This window comes from Oryctolagus cuniculus, chromosome 5, assembly GCF_051225735.1.
Source record: "Oryctolagus cuniculus isolate XC-2025 breed Fujian yellow rabbit chromosome 5, ASM5122573v1, whole genome shotgun sequence".
In the NCBI taxonomy this organism is placed as follows: Eukaryota; Metazoa; Chordata; class Mammalia; order Lagomorpha; family Leporidae; genus Oryctolagus; species Oryctolagus cuniculus.
The window spans coordinates 152,184,601-152,211,959 of NC_142871.1; the positions used below are offsets into that span (position 1 = coordinate 152,184,601).

Here is a 27,359-nt window from a genome sequence, read left to right on the forward strand (position 1 = left end):
TTGGGGAGTGAACCAGCAGATAGAAGACCATTCTCTCAGCCTCATTAAATCTTAAAAAAAAAAAAAAAACTCTACTCCAAAAAATGTCAAGGTCATAAAGAGGAAATGCTGTTCTAGATTAAACGGGAAAAGACCACTAAATGCAATGATAATGTACACAATTTTAGGATTTTAAAATGTTTTCCCTAAACAAGACTGTTAGGACTAGTAAAACTAGATTATGGATGACAAAGTCTTCAATGTTATACTCCTGAAGTTTGGTATTTTTTCTGTAAGATATCCTTATTACTTAGAATTGTGATGTATCAATAAACCCTCAAATGGTTCCGTAATACGTTAAGTACAGAGAATGAAAACCAATGTGGATACAGGTAATACAAGAGCTTGTGATGCAACTTTTCTGAATTTCTTTTTTGGAATTCAATACAGTACAATGGCCAAGTACTGGCCAGCGCCGCAGCTCAATAGGCTAATCCTCTGCCTAGCGGTGCTGGCACACCAGGTTCTAGTCCCGGTCGGGGCACCGGATTCTGTCCCGGTTGCCCCTCCTTCCAGGCTAGCTCTCTGCTGTGGCCCGGGAGGGCAGTGAAGAATGGCCCAAGTGCTTGTGCCCTGCACCCCATGGAAGACCAGGAGAAGTACCTGGCTCCTGCCTTTGGATAGGCGCGGTGCTCCGGCCGCAGCGCGCCAGCCGTGGCAGCCATTGCAGGATGAACCAACGGCAAAAGGAAGACCTTTCTCTCTGTCCACTCTGCCTGTTAAAAAAAAAAAAAAAAAAAAAAAAAGGCCAAGTGCTTAGACTCCAGAGCCAGTCAGCTAGTTTTAAATCCTCCACTAAAGACTTGAGCTTCGGCAAGTTCTTAACCTCTGCACCTATTTCCTTCAGGGTTGTTTAATTAAGGTAAGAAGTGAGAACAGCATCTGGCCACAGTAAAGGTACAAAGCGTTACTTTGAATATCTTCCGGGGCCAACATCCCATATGGGCACTGGTTGGAGCACTTCTGATCCAGCTACCAGGTAGTACGCCTGGGAAAGCAGCAGCAGATGGCTTAGCTTGGGCCCTGGACCCACTTGAGAGACCCAGATGGAATTCCAAGCTCCTGACTTCTACATAGACCAGCCCCAGCAATTGTGGCCATTTGAGGAGTGAATCAATGGATAGAAGATTTCTCTGTAACTCTTTCAATTAAATAAATAAATCTTTTGAAAGACTTCTGAAGAATTATTTTAGTTGACCAGAAAGTATGTGAAAGCTGTTTTTCTTTCCCGTGAAGCAAGGCTGCCAACTATTGAAAACCGACAAAACATCCTCGATTCCTCTTAAGTACTTACTGAGGATACAAACCCAACTGCCAAGTTTTTCTGAGGTTATGGTTTCACCGTGACTTGGAGAAATAAAGTTACCACTTCAAGCTTTGTGTATTCACCTGAATAGTCAGGGAACTTTCACCTATTTTATTTAGGTTTTCATTTTTTTTCAAATTCCAACCAGAAGCTAAATACAATTGGAAACTGGTAAGCATTAGTTTTACTCCAAAGGAGTAGGATCATTCAGATTTACTCCAATAAAAGTATGCAACCCTTAAGCAAAGCCTTTCTTCATTTAAAAGAAAACAAAACAACAAAAAAAAACTATACAGTAGTCTTTCCTTATGTTCATTGCACAAATGAGTTCTGCTTTTAGAACTTCGACACTCAATGGTTTTGTTTTTTTTTTTTTTTTTTTACAATTTAAGATCCCAACTTTTATAACTTTTTCTACTCCAAAAACCCTCATTTTTCTTTAGAATGGTGTAGAAACCAGTATTTCTGCACAATCACTGGAATTTTCTTTGTAATTAAATCTCCTCTTTAAAACCAAAAAGCAAAGTCCTCTACCTATCATGGTTTCTGCAGCTATGAAAGTATTTCTCAGTTTTATAGCTGCGTTAGCTACTTCAGACTCCAGATCTGCTTATGTGTACGACTGCATCCACACTCAGCAGAATACTTTATAACAGCAACTTAGGGAAAGAGATCTGGGAAAAAAATACATGAGTACCAGGAAACAAATATGGCCCAGTAAGATATGAGGCAAGACTGCCTACAATGAGATGCTTTTTTCACTTAAGATTTCTTTCCCATGGTTGGTTTGGTTTTGTTTTTTGTAACCACTCTGGTCATCAGAATGAATCTGACAGTGCTCTGGAACAACGGTGACTATAGCAAAGCTATTAAGTTTTTTCAAACGTTATTTATACCTGTTACATCGGTTCTCGCCCTCTAAATACTGATGACAGATGTCAGAGGCAAAAACCCGGACAAATGGGAAGACCATCGAGAGTGAGTATCACCTTGTGCTTTCAGACACAGTGACGCATTCAGTGCACAATAGTCCTTTCATTCACATTTTCGCAAGATGCTGATGCAGTGCAGCGAATATGCAAAGCATCTTCTTTCACACAGTCCGTGCAGAAGACATCTAATTTGTTTAAGTTCTGAGATACAAATGATTAAAAAAAAAATCCAGAATGAAGTTTCAAAATGCATAGTGTTCTGTGCATGAGTCCATTTTCCTTAAACGCTGAAAGAATAAAGTGGTAAGAAAACAAGAAAAAAAAATTGCTGCTGCATTCTCTGATCTTCTCCATTTTGCTGGTCAGTCTATTCCGGCATGTAAGGACGGAGGTGATCCTCTATGGTGCCCACTGCCCAGTGGGTAAGCTGTTCCTGTGGCAGGTAAAGGCAGATGCTGCATAACTTGAAGATTGTAGCTTTGTTTTTTGGAGTCTGGAAGGGGAAAAAAATATTAAACAAGACTAACGTAACTGTCACTTGAAGTCAAATTCCCAGAATTTAAGCAACTAAGGGTACACAATAAAGCATTCAGAGTAAGAGATACAGCAGGGTTCCTACCCACACTCTAGTTAGGAAGACAATCGCACCACTCCAGATACAGGAAAAAGAGGGAAGCTAACTATAAACTAAATAAATGCTTAGAAAACTTATGCAGAATTAAAAAATAAAAACTAGCACTTGCCAAAAAGAACTGGGGTTAAAAACATTTCGTGGAGATATTTGATCAGAGACTACCTCTGTACTAGACCCTGCCCACTCAGGGCATGTGACTATACCACTTTAAGACTATCCTTTGGACTAGCCCTTATCATGGAGCTCACATTATGACAAAAAGCACAAGATCTCTGCCAATGATTTTGACCAAGTTATAATTAATTCTTTAGCTATGAAAATGGTTACCTCAGATTGTTAAGGATTAAATGAGTCCACACATGTAAAGCCCTTCATATAATGACTATAGTGCTAACATCATTTCCTCATAGACTAAGTGGTGGTGGATTCTTCTATAAATTACAAGTATGTCAACACACCTCCAGCTCATAAAGATTAAGAACATAATCTTCGTACAAAGCAAAGAAAGAGGACTAAGAATACAAACACTGAAGATCAAGTTCATCTACAACAAACTGCTCCAGTTTGCCTGAGCCTGAAGCATTTCTAGGACTTGAATCTTTCAGTGCTAAACTGGGACAATCCAAACACACTGTTGGTCCTCTTACCCATAACCCAAATTTTAGCTGACAGAACTTAAAAGGCTTTTTTTTTCTTTTTCCATCAAAAGGATTCAATCTGTTTACTTTTCAAGTTCTTTGTTTTGTTTTTTATTTGAAAGGCAGAGTTATAGAGAGGAGGACAGAAAAAGATCTTCCATCCACTAGTTCACTTCCCAAAAGGCTGCAATGGCCGGGGCTGGGGCAGATTGACAGAAGCTTCTTCCAGGTCTTCCATGTGGGTACAGGGGCCCAAATATGTGAACCATCATCTGCTGCTTTCCCAGGCACATTAGCAGGGAGCTGGATGGAAAGTGGAACAGCCGGGTCTTGAACCAGCACCCATATGGAATGCCAGCATCATGGGTGGAGGCTTAACCTGCTATGTCACAACAGCAGCCCGTTTGGTTCTTAACAAATAAAAAGATCTCTCCTTGATAATAAAGTAATTTCTCAAAGTCACTAGACCATTTTATACAGTACTAACGACCTCATAATACACACATATGAAATTTAATTCTCCTATATTAGCAAACCTATCATCAAAGCTTCTGTGATTAAAAATCTGGTGTGTATTCCATCACGTCAGTAACCTTTAAACTGTGTAAAACTATCTCAATTGCCTACTACAGGTAGTTTTTCAAAAAGTCAAATGAAGTACACTACAAGCAATTAAAAAGGAAAAAGCATTTACCAGAAGACATAAAGAAACCAGTATTTGAAAGTTTATATCCCTCTAACCCAGATTTCTCTTTCTCAGCACTCACCACCATCTAACCATATTTTAGTTACATGGCTGAGTCTCCCATGATGGGATACGAATCCATCCAGACAGGGATTAGTTAATATTTACTTCACTGCCATGCAGTGCCTGGCCCTGTGTAGGCACTCACGCTGAATGAATGGTAACATGATGCTGCTGTCTCCAGGTTATTAACTTGTAACAAAGAAGCTATCAAATTCTAATTCACTTTTTTTAAAAAAAAAGATTTATTTATATATCTGAAAGACAGAGAGACAGAGAAACATCTTCCATCTTTTGTTTCACTCCCCAAACAGCCAGGCCAGGCCGAAGCCAGGAGCTTGGATCTTCCATGTGGGTGCAAGGGCCCAAGCACCTGGACCATCTTCCACTGCTTTCTCAAGTGCATTAGCAGGGAGCTGGATTGCAAGCGAGGCAGGCAGGATTCAACCAGTGCCCATACAGGATGCTAGCACTGAGGATGGCAGCTTCGCCTGCTGCACCAACACCACCAGCTCCATAGTTTTTCATTCGTTTTTTAAATCAACTGAGAACTGAATGCCATCACAAAAATTTATACAGTTTTTAATAAGGCTGCTGTAGGGCATTAGATTCTACAATTTTAACAAGTTCCCAGGTGATGTTTATCTGTTGAGCACATGCCAGGTTGAAAAGTTCAAAGGCAGTGGTTTTCAGCACTGTACACTGGGATCCTAACTTTCCTGTAAGTTCTAACACACAGCAAAGTTTGAGAATCATTCTAGGTTGAGGCCTACAATGTTTCTTGTAAATAACTAAAAATAATGCAGTTCTGACAGGCAAAACAGAATCAAGTAACTAGTTTACAAAACTGTTTACCAACCAATAAGCTTTGTGAATGAGTTCCTTGGTGATTGTCAGGAAAAAAAAAATTCTTACCTGCAAGTGCTGTCTGTCAATGAAGAGAAACACTGACTGGTTAGGATTGTTGACAACAATTCCAGTCTTGTCCTTGCGGCTCAGTACATGCAGAAACTGCTTTTCATAGTCACCGTGATGAAACTCAAATTTGGCCTAATGACAAAATATTTATATGTAACCACAAACGTGTGCTTTCCCTGCAGAAAGTTCTATCAGGTAACACTCCCATTATGTAACTTGTTCTTTAAGATCTGTACCAAAGCGACTAAATCTTATACGCAAAGATTTTAAGCCGAAGTTCATAAAATCCTATTTTCAAACCTACTCGGCTGAAGACACTCACCTTAGCACTTCAAACCCCAAGGACACCACCCTCCTTTCATTAGAAGACACACTGTTAGAATCCTTCACCACTGATCTTATGCAAATCCCTTAACTTCTCTAAATTTTAGTCTCATCTATAAAATACAGTTCTAGTCTATTTCACAGGACAGTTGAGAAGATTAAATGAGATATCCACATGTGAAATATTCCACTCCTCACATAAACAGGCTTCTGAGGACACAGGAATCCCTGATATTATCTGAGAGGCAGCAAGATAGAAAGAGAACATTCTCATCACTTATTCATTCACTAAATACCAACAAGCAGGCAGAGCCAGGAGCCTGGAACAAATCTGGGTCTCCCATATGGGCAGCTCAGTCACATGGCATCACCTGCTGCCTCCAAGGTGCACAATGGCAGAGAACACAGCCAGGTCTCAAACTCAGGCACTAAGACATGGAATGCAGGTATCACAGACGACATCCAAACATCCATTCCCCCCACCACCACTCAAATGTTTTAGAATTTATGTGTATATTTTCCATAGCCAGCCTCAGATTGTTTTAAAGTTTCTAAGTTATCAAAGACTTATGATAAGAACACGCTTTCCATCTCTTAACATTATCAACTTGATCTTCCCACAAAATGTCTGTAGGCACTGGCAGATGCTGAATATGGGTGGGAAGACCAAGGGAGAACTGAGCAGACACCTTTAACAATCTGACATGGAGATAAAAATGGACTGTAGAAATCAGTTCGTCTGGTTCAAAGAATTTTTACTCCCTTATGATGTGAACAAGTAGGAAATTTGGAAATGAAATCTTGGATTTTACTGCCTAGTAGCTTTCCTTATAAACTGTAACATAAAATATACATGTCTACATACTACTTGCATGTAAAACGATAGAGAAATTATACTTTCACACAATTGCAATACTAAATTCTTAGCATTTTCACAAGTTTATTTAAAACATGCTATTAGCTACTAAAAAGTATAAGATTTTCTCAACCTTAAAGGGCTTATATGGAGCAAGCACTGTGGCTAGCGGGTTAAGCTATTGGCAACATTGGCATCCCATATGGGCACCAGTTCATGTCCCAGATGCTCTACTGCCAATCCAGCTCCCCACTGATATGCCTGGGAAAAGCAAATGAACATGGCCCAAGTACCTGGGCCCCTGCCACCAATATGGGAGACCAGGATGAGGCTCCTGGCTTTAGCCTGGCCTATCCCTGGCCATGGCAGCCATTTGGGTAGTGAACCAGATGGAGGCCACTCTGTTTCAAATGAATAAAAGCGTCTCTGAAAAAATGGGGGTGGCAGCCAGCATTGTAGCATAGGTTAAGCCTCCACCTGCAATGTAGGCATCCCATATGGGCGCCAGTTCGAGTCCTGGCTATTCCACTTTCGATCCAGCTCTCTGCTAATTTGTCTAGGAAAGCAGCAGCAGATGGCCCAAGCACTTGGGCCCCTGCAGCTCCATGTGAGACTTGGATAAAGCTCCTGCCTCCTGGCTTTGGTTTGGCCCAGCCCCGGCCACTGGGGCCATTTTTGAGAGTGAACCAGCAGATGGAAGATCTCTGTGTCTCTCCTCTTTCTGTAACTCTTTCAAATAAAACAAAATTAAATCTTTAAAGAAAAAAAGAAGTAGAAAAATGGGGGGAGAAGAGGGTGCAGAACTTGCATCAAAAACCTTCCCAGGGGCCGGCGCCGCGGCTCACTAGGCTAATCCTCCGCCTAGCGGCGCCGGCACACCGGGTTCTAGTTCCGGTCGGGGCGCCGGATTCTGTCCCGGTTGCCCCTCTTCCAGGCCAGCTCTCTGCTGTGGCCAGGGAGTGCAGTGGAGGATGGCCCAGGTGCTTGGGCCCTGCACCCCATGGGAGACCAGGAAAAGCACCTGGCTCCTGGCTCCTGCCATCGGATCAGCGCGGTGCGCCGGCCGCAGCGCGCCGGCCGCGGCGGCCATTGGAGGGTGAACCAACGGCAAAGGAAGACCTTTCTCTCTGTCTCTCTCTCTCACTGTCCACTCTGCCTGTCAAAAAAAAAAAAAAAAAAAAAAACCTTCCCAGGGGCTGGCAGGGGAACAGTGAGTTAAGCTGCCACTTACAACACCAGCATCCCACATCAGAGCACTAGCCAGAGTCTTGGCTGCTCTGCTTCCAATCCAGCAGGAAGACAGCAGCAGACAGCCCAAGTACTTGGGGCCCATGGGGGAGACCTAGATGAGAGTTTCCAGACTTCTGGTTTCAACCCAGACCAGCAACTGGTCATTGCAGCTATTTGGGGAATGAACCAGTGGATAGAAGATCTGTCTCTCCCCTTGTGTTACTTTTCGAAAAAAAAAAAAAAAGGAAAAAGGCTTTCGAGTAAGATGTCACTATCTGTGAAACTTCAAAATGGGTTCTTATCCAAGTGCAACTGGAAGAAAGATTAAGACAAGGCAATGTGAAAGCAGAGTTGGTGATTTCAGAGTGTGCATTTTCGCTGTGGCATAGCAGGTTAAACCACCGCCTGCAGTGCCACCATCCCTTATGGGAGCCAGTTCTAGTCCCGGCTGCTCCACTTCCAAGCCAGCTCTCTGCTATGGCCTGGGAAAGCTGTACAAGATGGCCCAAGTCCTTGGGCCCCTGCACCTGCTTGGGAGACTGAGAAGAAGCTCCTGGCTTTGGATCGGTGCAGCTCCAGCAGCTACAACCAATTGGGGAGCGAACCAGTGCATTGAAGACCTCTCTCTCTCTCTCTGCCTCTCCTCTGCGTAACTCTGCCTTTCAAATAAATTTTAAAAAAAAAGTGTGCCTTTAAGGACAGGTAATTTTTCTCAGGGTAGTGATGACAGATTAATTTGGAAAATACCATTCTAGAAAAAAGGACTAATATAAACAGAAATGTTGTCGCTCCCCCTCTTCGTGGAGGAACGACACAGGACCCTGCGCTGTTCTTTTGTCTGCTCGGCCCTCCCCGGGTTTGCTGCCGGTTCTTCCCGGGTTGGCTACCGTCCCTTCCACCTCCGTGGGAGGGCGGTTCCCCCTGCCACTTTCCCCACTTCCGCGGGGGAGCGGCACACCGCCGGCTCTCTCGGGCTGCTCAGATGTTCCTCAGGTGTTCCCTTTAGATGTTCCTGGTGCATGTTGTCTCTCTCCTCCTTTATAGTCCTCTTCCACCAATCCCAACTCTGCTACCCACACACCGAGTACGCTGCTCTCCTCCAATCAGGAGCAGGATCAGCTCCTGCAGGTTACTGGTTGAACTGGAGGCAGCTGTGTAGAAGCTGTTTTTACTCCTCTCCCAGCGCCATATTGTGGGAGAGCAGATGCATAGAATAAGTCTTAATTTCAGTAACTTAGTCTAGTCCGAGTTGCTCCCCACAAAATATGTTTAAAAAAAATGTTCAAGAAAACAGTAAAGTAAATACCAGGGTAGATGGGAGCAGTCAGTAAACACAGCAAAGAGGTTTGTGTGAGACTGCAAAAAGTCTTCCATGAACCTCTACGTCACTTCAAAAGGCAGCATGAAGCAAGGAAATCCCAGCAGTGAGAGGCAGAGCCAGCTTGGCAGCAGTATTAGTGGAGAAAGATGATACATATTTTAACAGTACCATCCAGCAGTTCCTAATACTGAATACAACAGGAACTTGATAGTTACAATCTTCATTACAGTTGCTATTAAATCTCACTATGGAAGTATTTGTATTTTAAAGTGCTTCAGGAAATTAGGCCTGGAACCAATCCCCCAAAGGACACTTAGGAATGACTATTTTAGATTATTTCAAGTAAATTAGTTTTCATATTAACTTACCATTGTTGAATTCTAAAATTACAAAAGTTATTACCTATATACCCTACCACATATATTCAGTCCACATTTTATTTTATTTTATTTTTTTGACAGGCAGAATGGACAGTGAGAGAGAGAGACAGAGAGAAAGGTCTTCCTTTTGCCGTTGGTTCACCCTCCAATGGCCGCCGCGGCCGGTGCACCGCGCTGATCCGATGGCAGGAGCCAGGAGCCAGGTGCTTTTCCTGGTCTCCCATGGGGTGCAGGGCCCAAGCACCTGGGCCATATTCTTTATTTATTTTTTTCAAAAAATTTATTTATTTATTTGAAAGGCAGAGTTAGAGAGAGGGGCCCTCCATCTGCTGGTTTACTCTCCAAATAGTGGCAACTGCTAGGGCTGGCCAGGCTGAAGCTACGACTTTCTTCCTGGTTTCCCACTGCTTTCCCAGGTGCATTAGCAGGGAGCTGGATCAGAAGGGGAGCAGCTTGGACCGATGCCTATATGGGATGCTGACGTCGCAGGCAGCAGTTTTATATGCTACGCCACAATGCCGACCCCCTCAGTCCAGGTTTTTAAGGTTTTACAATTACAGGGAACTTTCCATAGCGTAGGGTAGAGTTAACAGCATTAGAGTTTAACAGTCAGGCTTAGCCACTACCTAACTGCATGACTTTGGACCTGTTATTTGCCCAGTCTGTCTCAATTTTTTCCTCTGTAAAAGGAGGCTCATACCTACTTTGTTATTACAAAAATTAAATGTATATAATTAGAAAAAAGCCCAAGAGTCAACTTATAATCATGAGCCACAGGGGTGGGCATTTGGCCAAGCGGTTAAGACACTGGTTGGAATGCCTGCATTCCACATGAGTATGTCTGGGCTCCATCCCCAGGCTCCACACAAACCCCGAGAGTAGCATGATACCTCAAGTGACTGGGTTCCTGCCACTCACATGGGAAACGTGGACTGAGTTCCTGCCATACAACCATTTGGCTGCAGCTGGGGACCGTTGCAGCCATTTACGGTGAACCAGTGGATGGGAATGCTCTCAAACTTCAGCTATGCTAATAATTGGGACAAGACTTATTAAGTCCCCAGAAGGAAAGACAGAGTATTAGAAATTCAAGCATACAGTGGTAAGAGAACCTACCATTTTTCCAACAGGATTCTGAACACTGTCTGCAGACCAGTTCAGTAAAAGAGAGTTTGTTAAGTCCTGCTCTTATGCTATTTCCATTATCACTTTCATTCCTTTTATAGACAACTTATCATCTGTGGCACAGTCACAATCAGTCACCATCCATGAAGACACAAACATGACACTTTCACCTCTACTTAGCCCATCAGGATCATCTTTAGAAAGCAGTCAGCTGAGTCTTGAGAAGACAATCTATTTGAGCTGATGTCCAGCAACAATATAAAGGGTGCTCAGGGAGGACACCAAGTGCACATCCATCACATAGAGGCTCCACAAAGGCTCCTCACGGTGATGGATACATGCTGACTTTTCAGATGACAGTTTTCACATCCGTAAACAGTTATCTTAAAGTAAGCCTTTTACTATCTGCTTAGCATGAATGAGTCCTTAAATGTCATTTTCCTGATTGTAAAATTACAAAATATGAAGATATATATATGTATATATCCCACCCAACCCACAACTGATCATAATTAACATTTTGGTAGATCGCTTTTTCCTTTATGTGTACAAATGTACTTTAAAAAAGAGGACCGGGGGCCAGTGCCTTGGCACAGTAAAGCTGCCACCTGCAGTGCCAGCATCCCAGCTGCTCCACTTCCATCCAGCCCCCTGCCAGGGCGCCTGAGAAAGCAGTGGAGGATGACCCAAGTGCTTTGGCCCCTGCACCCGTGTGGGAGACCCAGAAGAGGCTCCTGGCTCCTGATTGGCCCAGCTCTGGCTGTTGTGGCCATTGAGGGAGTGAACCAACACATGGAGGATCGATCTCTCGCTCTCTCTTTCCTTCTTCCTTCCTCCCTCCCTCTCCTTTCAAATAAATGTAAATTTTCAAAAAAAATAAGTAAAAAATAAAATCTGGACTGAACATATGTGGAAGGGTATATTGGTAATAACTTTCGTAGTAAGCTCCTACCTCCTGGCTCTGGACAGGCCCAGCTCCAGCTGTTGTGGCCATTTGAGGAATGAATCAGAGGACGGAAGATCTGTCTCTCCCCCTAACTCTGCCTTTCAAATAAACAAATCTTTAGAACTACTACTAAGTTTACTTTTCTCCTACACAGTTCTATACACATACCAACTTCTACAAAACAGCAGAACCCAATTTAGACCATATTCAGATTCCCTTGAAAACCAGGATACAATACAGTATCTCAGAAGCCCACGTGGTGATAGGAACAAGGGTCACACATCATCGAAGATGAAGCTCATCTAAGGGCCCCTCTAAAGGTTTTCTGTGGCCATAATTTCAAAGACACACTAGGCAGTTAGGATCACCTCACTCTCAAGAGATTCTATAATCTATATATGCTTTCTTCTCTTTAACCAGAACATTCAGAAGAATTACCACAGAGCGTATTCCCAAAGAATTTCTCAAGTTAAACTCTATTCCAGGAGTTTTCACTTAGTCAAGTGCTCATTACACTTATTTTAGAATAAAATACCTGAACAGGCCTAAAAGGCTCATCAGATTCCTTCCACCTAGAAAACAGGAGACAGACAATTTTCTCTATATCATTCCGAGGCCAAAGAATGAAATCCATCTCCTGAGTACAGCCAATTACATCCTACAAAATGAAATAAAAAAAAATTACTTTAAAACAAAGCTGGAACAAGCAATGTCACAAACTACAGTTTATGGAAACCTTTTACAAGTACAAAAGGCTCATCATATCATTTTACATCTGAAAAGGTAATGTTAATAGAACTGCATGTAATTTGAAGAGCTCATGGCCTAATTTTGATTTTCTTTATATTGCACAGAATCCACATATAGTCACTGGGTCCAAATGTTCCTCCCACAAGACCTAGATTCATCAGTGCATGATGAAAACCTGAACTGAAGTTCTGGCTTATTGTCAGTCATTAAACCTTTATTTCTACCCTTCAAAATCAGGACCTATTTAATAAGGGTATCTTGGAACCTCCGAGACGAATCACTGTGCTATGTGAGCTGAAATGCTTTATTTCAAGATTTATTTATTTGAAAGAGTTACACAGAAAGAGAAAGAAAAGCAGAAAAGAGGTCTTCCATCCGCTGGTTCACTCCCCAATTGGCTGTAATAGTCGGTGCTGCGTCAATCTGAAGCCAGGAGCTTCTTCCAGGTCTCCCACGTGGGTGCAGGGGCCCAAGCACTTGGGCCATCTTCTGCTGCTTTCCCAGGCCATAACAGAGAGCTGGATGGGAAGTGGAGCAGCCAGGACTGTTACTGGTGTCCATTTGGGATGCTGGCACTGCAGGCGGCGGCTTTACCTATTACACAACAGCACTGGCCCATGAAATGTTATCTTTGTTATATGTTCTCAGACAGCCACTTTTCTCCAATCTTGTTCTTATTTTTTATTGTCCTACCCAGCATATTACTTTTCAAAGGCCAATAAATCTTTTCTATATCAGGACACAGTTATCTCAAGCCCTCCTCCCTAACACTAATTATTATAGGGATTTCTTGTTCAGGTATCTCACATTAATTTTCTATTTTTAAGATTTTACTTATTGGGATTAGTGCCATGGCATAGCAGGTAAAGCAACCACCTGCAGTGCCAGCATCCCATATGGACACCAGTTCAAGTCCCAGCTATTCCACTTCCAATCCAGCTCTCTGCTATGGCCTGGGAAAGCAGTGGAAGATGGCCCACATGTTTGGACCTCTGCACCTGCGTGGGAGACCCTAAGGAAGCTCAAGGCTCCTGGTTTCAGATCGGCACAGCTCTGGCTGTTGTGGCCAATTGGGGAGTGAACCAGTGGATGGAAGACCTCGATAGCTCTCTCTGCCTCTCTATGTAGCTCTTTCAAATTAAATAAATCAATCTTGAGGGAAAAAAAAAAAGACAGAACTTACCCTTCTCATAGACTGGTATCGAGGAGCATGGAGCTGTACCACATCCTTCTGTAAAAGCTCAATGGAACTTTCCAAGGTATAGCTGGAATCTCGCACACCTTTCAGGATATTTTCTTCATAATTATTTGTCATGACTGGTATAACTTCAGACACTTCAAAAAGTGCTGATTTTTTCTTCTAAAAAATAAAAAAAAAAAAAGGTTATTAACCCACCGAGAGCACACTGTTGTTTAACACCCAGTCCATACTAACAAGGTCAAGTACTTTAACTCAGCAAAATTCTTAGAAATATCTAAATTTTACACCAAAAATACTTAAGACAGTTCTCTCTCCCCCCACACTACCCACAACTTTATACAAACAGGCTATTACCAGAATGCTTAATTTCAGTTTTATACTATTATGGTATTTATACCAAGTACTTATTTTAGACAACACTTCTTAATATATAAGAAATACTGCTAAGACTTAAAAAGAAAAGTTTAAAAAATTGAGTGATGAAGCCTTGGATGATTTAACTGGTTCTGCATACAGCTACATTAAAATCTTGCCAGCTTAAACAAAATGCTGCTCAAATCAACTGTCTTATCCTGTAAGTGGGCCAGTTTACATTATCTTCTGGATCTCCTGAGTGTAACCACACGTTATCAATTTAAGAAAAGGAGGGGAAAATGTACACCAAATTGTTTTAAAATTACTCGAGACATTCTCACCTATAAAATTCTGTACAATGGAGGACAGATTGTGAAGTATTTAGGGTAACTGCCCAGGTACTATTCACTCATAGAAAACGATTTTCACAGGCATTACAGATTAGTACTATTGGGGTATTTTTTTTAATAGATTAAATGTAAAGATCTAGCCTCACCACTTACATCTCGGATTTTAAGAGCTATTCTTTGTTAATATCTCCAACTAAAATCTGATCTCAATTTTGCAGACAACTAGCTTTAAAAAAAGAAAAAAATGGGTAAGAAAATCCTTGCTGCTACCCACTGGGACAACCTATCCAGAACACTTCACTTTAAAATCATCTTAAAAGCCAAACTCTAACAAGCAAGAGTGTTCTTAAATAGAAATAACATTTAAAAATTACAAATAAGTAACAATCCAGAAGCCTTCCCAAAAGTACTAAATACATACCACTACAACTAGGTCATAATTTAAGCATAAAATCAAAGTGGCAATTCCTTATATTCATAGTCTAACCCCATGTCAGAGAGTCTTGTTGACAATTTAAGCAGTCCCTTTTAATCACGCACAAAAAAATATATTACTTTTATCACGTTCTCCTTGACTACTCATGTCATCATCTGCTATTTAACTGTGAAACTAACTCTGACCAAAATATTACTTCCTCTCTGGGTCAATTTGAATTTTCAAAAATGCAAACTTCTAAACACAAAATTAACCATGTCAGCATTTAACTGCTCCTAAAAATTAAAGTGTAGTCTATTTCATTAAATATATGATAAAAGGCACCTGATTCATGAAGTTAAATAGACTGACCTAAACATACATTTTGATTCCAATTTAATACTCCATCCTCTTTATACTTTTTATTAGATAATTTCTACATTCAGTTATAAAACTTCATATGTAACTCCAAATTACTGTAGTTTTACAAAGTTTCCCACCCCAGGTTAATTGCAAGTGGATCCTCCTGACCTCTGGAAACAAATCTTCCCAAACCAGTACTTAAGGACCTTCAATACAGTCACATTCAACTACTGTGCTCACGTCAAAAAATTATCCGTAAAGGTATAAAAGCATACAAAGCAAACTTTTATCAACCACTCTTTAACCTAATATCAGTAATTACTTAAGAGTAACAACTTAATATACACTTACAAAACCACTTGTGCTAATTCACATTAAGAACTTTAAATTACCTTCTCCTTGAATACAAAGGCAATATACATCTTGAAGTCAAACTGGTCAGCTAGAGATTCTTTTTTCTTTCTAAGCTGAGCACGTAGTCTGTTCAGAGCTTGTTTCTTCCGGGAGTTTGGGTCCCCCATTTTGAAATACAGGTGGTACTAAAGCCTTTGGAAATTGTCACTAAACTATGGGCACTTTTTCTTAAGACTCAAGTACAACAGAAACAAGTCATTTTTTTTTCCTGCTAATATAATAGCTAAAATCACAACTGTATCCCCAAAACTGCACCTTCTGGCAATATTAGCAGACTGTCATATTACAGGGTCAAGAAACAAAAGCCGCTGTCCAGTCATGTCTGGACAGTAACGTTTGGAATCAGGTGGGGAAAAGGAAGAGGAGGAAGGAAAGAAAAGGAGAAAATACTTGAACTAACTTCCTGGAAAACACATTTGGCTCAAATGCCAAAATAAAGGCTTTGGGGGGGAATGAAAAGCCTAGTATCAGGATTTAGGTGTGTGATAAAACCACACCAGTCCAATCCTCAAAATCCATCCGTATCCCCCCCTTTAAGAAAAGGGACTAAAGAAAAGGAACGGGGGGGGGGGGGGAATGTGATCCTTGCCTTCCAAACACAAAACGAAAACAAAAACAAAACACCAAAAAAAAAAAAAACAGGGTAGGGAATGAAACTGAAATATCCAATTGGATTTTACCCAGCCAGATCCATGGCTGTAGTACCTAATTAATTCTTAGTTATTTCAGATTTCACTATTGCTATGTATTGTCAGTGCTTGTTATTGATTACACTTGGTGGTGAGCAAAGAGAGAAGTGCAAAATCAGAGAAGGAAGGGCCGAGGTCCAGGGTTTCCCCGCAATCGACTACAGTGTATACCGGGGGCGGACAGCTGTTGCCCGAGGGAGCCATGAGAAGAAACAGCGGAGTCACGACCCACTTCCCCAACACCCACGTCTCCACCCTCAGGCGGCTGCTAGCGCTGCTGCCAAGGAGAATCATGATGGCAGAGGGAGAGGGGGGTACGTGATACGGGGTGAAGTTATTCCGGCGGTGGGCAGACCTAATTCACGCCCGGGATCCTGACGCCCCCAGCCCTGCGGTGAGCCCTACATTCCCCAGGGGAGCCTTCCCTGCGAGTGCGTCCCCGTGCGAGGTGGTGGGATGTGCGGTCTTATCTTGGCGTGAGCATTGCCGGGGCCAAGGTGGCGGGTTCGTCGCCCCAGCCCCAGGCGGCGCCCGGGGACCACCTGCTCCCACCGCCCAGGCCCCACCCCCGCCCCCGCCCTCAGCGGCAGCGACTCACTCGCACCACGGGAGACACAGGATCCCTCGGGTTCGCACTCATTTCATCGTGGAAACAACTCCCGCCCGGGTAGGAGGCGGGAGAGGGTAAATGGGGAGGACCAGTGGGAAGAAAAGAAAATAATCGTGTTAATAGCAATTACTTCTTAAAAGTAAGCCCGCCCGCCCTCCCACCCACCCCCAACAAAAAAAAAAAAAAAAAAAACTAAGTTCCCGGACTCCGGAGGAGCGCTCACGTCGAGCAGACCATGTTTCCCGAGTCTGCACGGCCGGGGGCGCTGGTCTGTCTCCCGAGGGCGGCGGGCCGGGCTCTCTCGGGCCTCTAGCCGCAGCCCGCGGGCGGAGCGGCGGCGGCGGCGGAGGCGGCGACGGCGGCGGCGCTGCTGGCGGCTCGGGCGGGAGCCATGTCAAGAGAACACCACCAGCCGACTGCGCCCCTCCATGCCCGCTGCAGAGCGCGCTAAGGCCTGGCCGCCCGCGCTGCTGCCGCCGCGTAGCCCCCGCCTGGGACCCATAGTCTGGCTCGGCGCCGGCAGCGGCGGAGGAGGAGGAGGAGGAGGAGGGAGGGACGGAGGCGACGGGACAGAGAAGGAGAACGAGGAGGAAAAGAGGGGGAGGTCGGCGCTGGCGGGGAGGGAGCGGCCCTGCGCTAAGCGGCCTGTCAGCCGAGGACGCCCCGGAATAAAGTTATTTCAGTTCAGGCATCTGCTCGCGAGTCTCTCCTCCCCCCAACAGGCGGGCTTCCGCTCTCTGGAAAGGAGGCCGAGGAGACCGGATGGGGGAAAGGCCGCAGAAAAGGCGAGCGTCCGCAGTGGCACAGCCTCGTGCCCCCACCGGCGGCTGCGGAAGCGGCGGCGGACTCGGGCGGCTCCCGGGTCCGGGGCAGAGTCGCGTTTGAGCGAAGCAGCGAGAACAAACAACTTAAAATGGCAGCGAGCGACGCTGCGTCACCCGCCCCTCACCGGCACCGCCCCGAGCCTTCTGCGGCTGCGCCTACCCCGGGACTGCACCATGTGTGCAGGAGTGTGGGGGGGAAGCGAGCCTGGAGGCGGAAAGCTCTGCAGGGCCACCAAGAAAAGAGGAAATCATATCAGAAGGAGAAGATATTATAAACACTTTTAAATTGTGAACTTTTGAATTTTTCCTTTCTACTTAGTATTCCAACCTCGAAAGTGAGTTTGACAATAGAGAATCCCCTTTTCTCCATCATGGACTTTCTGTGGGCGGGGAAAGGGGCTCCTTGCCTCTCTCTCCGCCCCCCTCCGTCAGGAGGTCCCCGTCTCCAGAAGGGGGGGGGGGCGCCTCTCCCACTGACGTCATAAAGACACGCCCCGCACCCGCCCTGGCAAAGCACCCGGATGCAGTCTCACCTCGTCCCGGATCTTCTCCATGTGGGCTCGGGCGGGGCGTGGAACGGAGCTAACGCCGCGCAGTGGCGGGGGGGATGGGCAGGGCCAGGGCGGGGCGAGGCGGGGAAAAGGAAAGTGTGTGGAGAAAGTTCCCTTTTCACTTGGTTGTTGGAGGTCGGCCCCCGGGCGTCTGCAGCCTCCGATGGCGTTGAGGCCACGGCCCCGCGCCACGTGCCCGGGCGGGGAAGGCTGTCCCGGGCTTTGCGGGGTTCGCGCTCTGCGAGCTGGGAGAGAAGCCGCAGGAGCTTCTCCCCACCGTCAGACATTCTCCACCAGGATCTCCCAGCAGCACGGATCTAACGTCCTTGGGGAGGAATCGCGTCGAGTGGGTTTTCGAGAGCGCTAACGTTCTGGTAAAAACGGAGTTGCACAAGTCATCAACAAAGGTCTCTTCTCCAAGTACAGCCCCGTGGCTCCTCTATTAGCAGCTCCGCGTTGAAAGGTAGAGGTCCACCGGGTCCCCAAGTTGCTGCCTTTCTGTTGGTGACAGCAAAATAGATGAGCTGCACGCACCCTTTTCACCCGTGAACCACAGTAGAGTGGTGGGAATCGTCCAAAACCAAGGTATTTCCAACCTAGAAACAGAGCTCGCATTTTGCTACGGTTCATTTGCACAATCACATAACAGTGGGAAACTCTCCTGGGTAAAACTGAAGATATGTAGTTTATGGCACTGGTTTAGGAAAAATAAAAAAAAAAAAAAAAGGTTAGGAGAGAGAAATAGTGTGAAGAGTCAGATGGTGTAATAGGCAGCCTGGAAATTGAGGGTGGGAAATGTCCCCCTCAAAAGTTACCCTTGGCAAGGTCAGAAGTGCCCCCTGCCCGCTCCTTGGGAGCTTCCAGATTTGCCATGAGAATAGCAAGGGAGTGGTCATTCCATCCTCCTGAGCTCCAAGTTACCTATCCGCCCTTCTGGATGGCTTGTTGTTTTATCTTGAGCAAGCCAGATAGCATAAAGGACTGTAACGCGTCAGGTCTTTTGATGTGTTTGTCCCTGCCTTGTAACTGAATGTCAATCAAAATTGTGCTTAAATATTCACTTCCGGGGACCACTTCGGGTTTTTTCCTCTCTTGGGAGCCCCCTCCACTCCGCTCTGACTGGAGGTCTTTGACTAATAAATCTTGCTTTTTAAAACTCTGCTCGTCCGCTTGGAAACAATTCTTCCACGGAAGACAAAGAACCTAGGCAATAATATCTTATCTGCCGCCGTTTTCCCGTAACATTAGCACTGGCCCTAATTTTCATGTGATCCTCATCATGGAAGAATCAAATAACAGCTTTTTTCTGAAATACAGTTCATGTACCATACTACTCACCTGCTTGAAAATCTGGTGGTTTTTAAGGTGGCCACAGAATTGTGCAGGCATCAGCTTATTTCAGGAAGAAAACCTGTACCATTTCCCCTTCCTCTCTCCAAGCCCTGGGCGGCCACCCATTTGAGTTCTGTCTGTAGATTTACCTTTCCTGAAATGTCATATAAATGGAAATCACTGAATATGTGGTATTTTGCGACTGGTTTCTTTACCTAGCATGTTTTCAAGTTTCATGTTGTAGCATGAATCAATAAATAATTCCTTTTTATGTTTAATTGTTAAATGGCTATTGCATATTTTGTTTATCCATCAGTTAATAGGTTGTTGTTTTTTAGCTGTTCTGCACATTTGTTTAAAATTTTGTATAGTTGTATTTTACTTTCTCTTTTAAAGATGTATTTGTTTATTTGAGAGGTAGAGGCACAGAGAGAAGAGACAAAGAGAGGGGTCTTCCATCCACTGGTTCACTCCCCAAATGTTCCGATCAGAGCTGGGCCCATCTGAACCCAGAAGCCAGGAGCTTCCTCCAGGTCTCCCACATGCATGTAGGGGCCCATGAACTTGGACCATCTTCTGCAGCTTTCCCAGGCACATTAGCAGGGAGCTGGATGAGAAGTGGAGCAGCCCAGACTTGAACTGGTGTCCATATGGGATGCTGAAACTGCAGGTGGAGGCTTAACCCGCTACTCCACAGTACCAGTCCCTACTTTTCTTTTTTTAAAAATTTATTAATTGAAGCCGGCGCTGTGGCTCACTAGGCTAATTCTCCACCTGCGGTGCCGGCACTCCGGGTTCTAGTCCCGGTTGGGATACCGGATTCTGTCCCGGTTGCTCCTCTTCCAGTCCAGCTCTCTGCTGTGGCCCGGGAAGGCAGTGGAGGATGGCCCAGGTGCTTGAGCCCTGCACTCGCATGGGAGACCAGGAGGAAGCACCTGACTCCTGGCTGCTGATCGGCGCAGTGCATCAGCCATAGCGGCCATTTGGGGGGTAAACCAACAGAAGGAAGACCTGTCTCTCTGTCTCTCACTGTCTAACTCTGCCTGTCAAAAAAAATTATTAATTTGAAAGGCACAGCAAGAAAGAGAGAAAGAGATATCTCCCACCCCTTGGCTCCCTCCCCAGTGGCTGCAACAGCCAGGACTGGAGCCAGGAGCGGGGTCCATCTTGCTCAAGCCCTGGGTCCATCATCAGCTCTGCCTTTTTAGGACCACCAGAAGGAAGCTGGATGGGAAGCAGTACAACCAGGACTTGAACCAGCACTCTGATATGAGATGCTGACATTGCAAGCAGCAGCTTAACTTGCTGTGCCACAAAGCCATCTCCTAGATAACACATTTTTCAATTCTATTGGAGTGAAATGTCAAGTTAAATGTTGACAAGTTATCATGTTGACATGAGGAGCTATCAGTTGGCTTTCCAAATCATTCGCAAGCACCATTTTCCATTGCTTCCAGCAGTGTGTGAAGGTCCCATTTCTCTACACCCGTGTTGCAGTTCTGCTGATTGCGCTGTAGCTGGAGCGACTGTGGCTTGCCTTTCCCCAGTGTATTTATCGGCCATTCTATCTTTAGCGATGTCTGCTGAGAGCTTTTGCCTATATTTTAAATTCAAGGATTTTTTTTAAATGATTGAAGTGTAGGAGTTCTTTATTCTAGATATAAGCCCCCTACCAGAAATGTGACTTCAAATATTTGGGTTTTTTTTTTTTTTCACTTTCTTGTGTCCTTTAGTTTTAAATTGCAGTGCACCTTTTTTTTTTATACTTTCGTGTCCTCTGTGTTTGGTATTGTTTCGAAGACACCTTGAAGTATTTTTACACTACTATAATTATCATTAAAAAAAAAAACAGGTTGGAGAAGATGTTGAAGAAACAATGGAGTTTTAAGTCTTGGTTACTATAAAAACAAAGATGGGGGTAACCTGGCAGCAAGGCGAGCAAATTCCTTTTTTTTTTTTTTTTAAGATTATTTATTTATTTGAAAGGCAGAGCTACATAGAGGGAGGGGGAGAGAGAGAGAGAGAAAGAGAGAGAGAGAGACTGATTTCCATTGGCTGGTTCACTCCTCAAATGGCCTAAATGGCCAGTGCTGAGCCAATCCGAAGCCAGGAGCCAGGAGCTTCTTCCAGGTCTCCCCCGTGGGTTCAGGGGCCCAAGGACTTGGGCCATCTTGAATGCTTTCCCAGGCCATAGCAGAGAGCTGGATCAGAAGTGGAGCAGCCGGGTCCCAAACCAGCACGCATATGGGATGCCAACACCACAGGAAGAGACTGAGCCACTGAGCCACTGTGCCACAGTACCAGCCCCAAGGTGGGCAAATTCTATGAATTAGTGGACTATGGGGCTGTGCCAGCTCTTGGTGAGATGAGGCAGGAAACAGCAGCACTGTGCCCAGACGGAGGAAAACATTTGGAGTTTGTTTTCCCCGACGAGGCACAAAGGGTATAAATAGGAATGATGGCTGAAGGAAAACAGTTCTTAAAAGCCACTCTGTAACAGTTCCTCAAGAAAATTCAAATGAAAGCCAGAAATACCCCAGATTTAGCTTTGCTAACTTACTTGAACTGCTTCAAACACAATGGGATCTGTGGAGTGATGACTGTGTTGACTAAAAGTATCTGCTTATATCCCCTCTGGGATTTTAAATTCCATTGTTAGATACATGTGTCAAATTTTCTTGGCTGAAATGAAGAAGTTACAGTTAAAAAATGTTTTGTTTGAGAGACAGATCTCCCATCTGCGGGTGAGCTCCCCAAATGCCCACAAAGGCCAGGGCTGACCTGGGCCTACTTTGGAAGCCAAGAATTCAATGTAGGTCTCCCATGTGGGTGGCAGGGACTCAACTACTTGAGCCATCGCCACTGCCTCCCAGAGTCTGCTTTGACAGGAAGCTGGAGTCACGAGCCAGGACTCAAACCCAGGAACCCAGATGTGGAACAAGGGCATCTTAACCAGTTTTTTAACTGCTGGTCTAAATATCCTCCTGCTCCTGAAGGAAGCATTTTTAACAAAACTTCAACAGATTCTATTCCTTCCTCCTGCCTGCAGAAACACATCCAGCCCAGCCCGGGAGGGCTCCTAGGCTAACTTCCCACCTTAAGGAAAGCTGACCCTGCACATCCCAATCTCCCGTATTTATACCAAGTTAAGAAAGGATGACTCAAGCAGGTGCTTACTTGGCCTAAATATGTAACCTGATGAAGGCATTTTCCCTTCCCTTTCCATGCCTTGGCTGACAAGGGCCGGCTGCTGGTGCTGTGAATGGCCTGTGACTGATTAGGAAAGGTTGCGTGAGGATTTCAGGAGCTACTGAGAGGAGATGGCTTGGAATGGCAGACCTCACACCCAGCTAAAGAGAAAGTATGCAGCCATGAACTGGGGACAGTTGAGCTCCATGCTGGGAGGCCTCCACCTGGCTGATGCCATCATCAGAACACAGCCTGGGGTGGGCGCTGTGGCACAACGGGTTAAAGCCCCAGCCTGCAGTGCCAGTATCCTAAATGGATGCCAGTTCGAGTCCCGGCCACTCTACTTCTGATTCAACTCTCTGCTATGGCCTGGGAAAATAGTAGAAGATGGCCCAAGTGCTTGGGCCCTTGCACCAGCATGGGAGACCTGGAAGAAGCTCCTGGCTTCAGATCAGCTCAGCTCTGGCCATTGCAGCCATTTGGGGAGTGAACCAGTAGATAGAAGACCTCCCTCTCTCTCTCTGACTCTACCTCTCTCTGTAACTCTTTCAGATAAAATAAAATAAATCTTATTTAAAAAAAAAGAACACAGCCTGAGGGTCTGTCAATCGACTAGAGTCTTTTTCTAACCTCCATCTGCAGCTACCCCTGATTAGAACCTATTAAGCCACAGCACAGACCATCTAAAGGCTAGTAGAATGTCTGTTACTTAGGAAAGCCCCTTACCTGGATGTGCCAAATTGCTGAAACAAGACATTGTAAAAAAAAAAAAAGGGGGGGGGTGGCTTTACCAACAGGCCCTTCTGCAACAGGACCCCTCCCAAAAAAGGTGACAGAAGTAGACTCAATGTCAGCTCCCCACCGGCTCCCTGGGCGGCCTACAATCCTATCCCAAACCTCATCTCTGCCTCCTTTCTACAATAAAAGTCTCTTTGGCTTTAAGCTGTCATCTCTGTGCCTCTGCAAGCCCTAAAATCCTAAAACCTAACACCTTTTCTCTTTAAAAGCTCTATTTGCTGGCTTCCTGGGACAGAGAAAGCACACCAGAGAAGCACACTCTTTCTCCAAGACTTCTTGAAGTGAACTCATTCCTCTCGCTGACTCCGGTCTCTGGTTCAACTGGTGAGCAGCAAGGGCCTGGTGATTTTGCCCAGTAACAAGTATGTGACAGTAAGACAGCCAGTTATTTAACAATTGTTCTTCAGTATTTTAAAAAGAACCAGTCTTCTCTTACCTTCAAAACACAACATCCAGGGCCAGTGTTGTGGCGCAGTGGGTTAATGCCCTGGCCTGAAGCACCGGTATCCCATATGGGCGCCGGTTTGAGTCCCGGCTGCTCCTCTTCTGATCCAGCTCTCTGCTGTGGCCTGGGAAAGCAGTAGAGGATGGCCCAAGTCCTTGGGCCCCTGCACCCACATGGGAGACCCAGAAGAAGCTCCTGGCTCCTGGCTTGGGATCCGTGCGGTTCCAGCCATTGCGGCCATCTGGGGAGTGAACCATTGGATGGAAGACCTCTCTCTCTCTCTGCCTCTCTTTCTCTCTCTGTGTAACACTGACTTTCAAGGAAAATAAATGAAAATTCTTAAAAAAAAAATCCATACACACATTCTCTGCTCTTACAAAAATCTAATTTTCTCAACATTCTCACCCCACCCCATATGTATGACCAACAAGCATACTAGATTTTTCAGGAGTTCTCAAATATTTTGTTCTTTCCTTGTTGCTCTAAGGCTTATCAGTCATGGGTCTTGATGTCTGGCCACATTTATGATGACTGCTTCAATAAATGTGAAAGACGTCGACAAAGACCAGCTGTTTGCCTTGACTCCATGGACCCAGAGAACTACTTCTGGTTCTCAACAGTTTATTCCTAACAGCAGCAGCACCAGGCCTTCAGAGTTCAGCCTACAGATCTGCGGTCTCAGACAACCATGATCATGTAGTCAAATAAACATTCATGGTCCAGTAGGAACCATTCCTGCTGTGGACTCTAGCACACTAAGACCTCCCATACGTCACATGTTACTAAACAAAAAAAAGACATAAAAAGGAGAGGCTTTATTTTGAGGTCTTTGCTTACCCATTATTTAGGGATGTCGGGACAGCTCATTCTTTTCTCCTTTAGTCTCCCCCTATTTCACGCACACCCAAATTATGGAAGTCTTTACTTATTTGCAGGCTGATAGATGAACAGTTCCTGAGAGTCTAGAACAAGTTGTAGGATTCAAAAATGAGGCTTGACCAGGTAAACAGCCCTCGTAGTGGACTTTGGCACAGAGCTGAGACCCAGTCAAACCTGCAGATGAACACTCACACCCCTACCATATGTTTTTAAGATTTACTTAATTATTTGAAAGAGTTGAGAGAGAGAGAGAGCAAAAGCAAGAGAAAGACAGAGTGTGCTTTTATCTACTAGTTCACTCCCCAGTTGGCAGCAATAGCCTGGGCTGATCCAGGAGCTTCATCCTGGTCCCCCACATAGGTGAAAGGATCCAAACACTTCAGCCACCCTCCACTGCTTTTACTCAGACCATAACAAGGAGCTGGGTGGGAAGTGGAGTGGTAGGAAGTGGAGCAGCTAGAACAGGAACTAGTGCCAATATGGGATGCAGGCAGCACAGGAAGAGTCTTAACCCACTATGCCGCACTGCCAATCTCCATAAGTTTATTTTGAAACTGCTCCTTTATCTTCTTTCTTCCTTTTTCCTTTCCCACTTCTCATTCTTTGTGCCTACCATCATTATCCAACAGTATTACTTAGCTCAGTTACAGATGTGTGGACTGGGGCTGCACTGTGGCGATGCAGTGGGTTAAGCGGCCACCTGAGACACAAGTATCCCCTATGGGCTCTGGCTCATGTCCAGCTGCTCCAATTCCCATCCAGCTCCCTGCTAACAGCCTGAGAAGATGGCCCAAGTCCCTGGACCCCTGCACCCACATGGGAGACCTGGAAGAAGCTCCTGGCTCCTGGTTTTGGTCTGACCCAGCCCTGGCTGTTTTAGCCACTTGGGGAGTCAGCCAGTGGATAGAAGATCTCTTTCTCTCTCTCTCTCTCTCTCTCTCTCTCTCTGAATGCCTCAGGGGCTGGCACTATGGCATACTGTCCCCATCTGAAGCACCAGCATCCCATATAGGCACTGGCTTAAGTCCTAGCTGCTCCACTTCTGATTCAGCTCCCAGCTAGTTCACCTGGGAAAAGCAGCAGAAGATGGCCCAAGTGTCTGGGCCCCTGCTACCTACCCATGTGGGAGACCAGGATGAAGCTCCTGGCCCTGGCCTGGCCCAGCCCAAGCTGTTGCTGCCATCTGGGGAGTGAACCAGCAGGTGAAAGATCTCTGGCTCTGGCGCTCCTCTCTTGCGCATGCGCTCTTTCAAATCAATCAGCATGGAAGTGGCTGCACGTGGGTGTGAATAGGAAGAGACAGAGGTACTTAGAGACTGGCTGACTACTGTCAACATCTTTTGAGTACACAGTGCCTATGTAAGGATATTTACCAAAGACTTCCACTTCTGTAGAAGAATTATCTAGACCAGAGGTCAGCAAACTCTTTTTTAATAATTTATTATTTATTTATTTGAAAGGCAGAGATATAGAGAGGAAAGAGAGGGACCATCTTCCACTGCTTTCCCAAGTGCATTAGCAGGGAGCTGAGCGGGAAGTGGAGTAACCGGGTCTCAAACCAGCACCCGTATGGGATGCTTGCATCACAGGCAGCAGCTCAACCCACTGAAGCCCAGTGCTGGCTCCCCAGCAAACTTCTCCTCACAGGGAAATAGTAAGTACCCCTGCAGGTCATACTCTCTCTGTTTCAACAACTCAACTCAGGGGTAACATGACAGCAGCTTAGATAATACCCGGATATAAACACCATTGGCGTCTGTGTTCCAACAAAGCTTTACCAACACAGGCAGTTGTCCTGCAGGTTGTAGTTTGCCAGTCCCTGGACTCAACTGAAATGAAATCCCCCATTCAGTGATTTCACTGAGGTTACTGCTCACTCACACAGGTGTGCAGGGAAATGGTTTATAATGGGCTTTGTGGCATTCAGATTTAGGGGGCATCACTTACTTCTCTGATCATTAGAGCAGAAAACAGACAACACTTTTTTTTTTTTTGAGGTCTATTTATTTATTTGAAAGGCAGAGTAACAGAGAGAGAGGGAGAGCTCTTCTACCAATAGTTTCACTCCCCAGATGGCTGAAACAGCCAGGTCTGGGCCAGGCTGGAACCAGGAACTCCAGCCAGGAATCCCACATGGATGAGATACACCCAAGTATTCTTTTCTTTTTAACTGATGTAACACTTGAGGCCAGTGTTGTGGTGTGTCAGGTTAAGCCACCGCTGGCCCAGCCCCAGCCATTGTGGCAACTGGAGAGTAAACCAGTGGCTGGAAGATTTCTCTCTCATCCTCTCTCTCTAACGCTGTCTTTCAAATAAATAAAATAAACATTAACAACAACAACAAAAAAGCAACCCCAACAGCAATGTTCAGAGAACTCACTGTGAGAACACTAAACTTTAATCACATTTTCCTATTTTGATTTTGCCCATTCTTCTCTCACTTGCTTGACTCTGGCGGCTCTGCCTATCACCACTGCTTTCAGCAGTCAATGTTTATGCCAACTTTTTTCTTTAATACAGAAGAATTAGCATCTTTCTGTTTGAAATGGAACTCTACCAGCTCAACTTTTTTTTTTAAGGATTTATTTATTTGAAAGGCAGAGTTATAGAGAGGCAGAGGCAGATAAAAAGAGTGAGGAATACCAGCCTATGATAAAGAATTGAATGTGAATGGCAGGCACTGAGCGGAGTACTAGTAAGATAAGTAGATCAGTGAATGTGGGGTCAAATATATGGGGTTCATGGAGGAAGTATGGCCTAGTTAAGCTTTGAAAGTTGGGGAGAATTTCACTAGATTTATG

General features: G+C 45.0%; 1 protein-coding gene and 1 long non-coding RNA gene across 3 annotated transcripts; one reads left to right on the forward strand and one right to left on the reverse strand.

Moving 5' to 3' along the window:
- Nucleotides 1-1,415: 1,415 nt before the first annotated feature.
- Nucleotides 1,416-17,449, reverse strand: C5H6orf62 (chromosome 5 C6orf62 homolog). 2 transcript variants are annotated; one of them, XM_051855012.3, is made up of 5 exons: nucleotides 16,529-17,449; nucleotides 13,328-13,504; nucleotides 11,930-12,052; nucleotides 5,210-5,344; nucleotides 1,416-2,770 (listed from the first exon to the last, which is right to left on the reverse strand). In XM_051855012.3, the coding sequence occupies exons 1-5, from the start codon at nucleotides 16,568-16,570 to the stop codon at nucleotides 2,645-2,647; spliced, it is 603 nt and encodes a 200-aa protein (XP_051710972.1). In that variant the 5' UTR covers nucleotides 16,571-17,449; the 3' UTR covers nucleotides 1,416-2,644. The 2 variants fall into 2 exon arrangements, with proteins under 2 accessions (XP_051710972.1, XP_002714269.1); XM_002714223.6 differs by having other exon boundaries at nucleotides 15,220-17,449.
- A 169-nt stretch (nucleotides 17,450-17,618) lies between these two features.
- LOC138849707 (uncharacterized) lies at nucleotides 17,619-24,961 on the forward strand. The gene is made up of 2 exons (XR_011388782.2): nucleotides 17,619-18,500; nucleotides 23,444-24,961. It is a non-coding gene; the product is annotated as an uncharacterized LOC138849707 (long non-coding RNA).
- The last annotated feature ends 2,398 nt before the right edge of the window (nucleotides 24,962-27,359 follow it).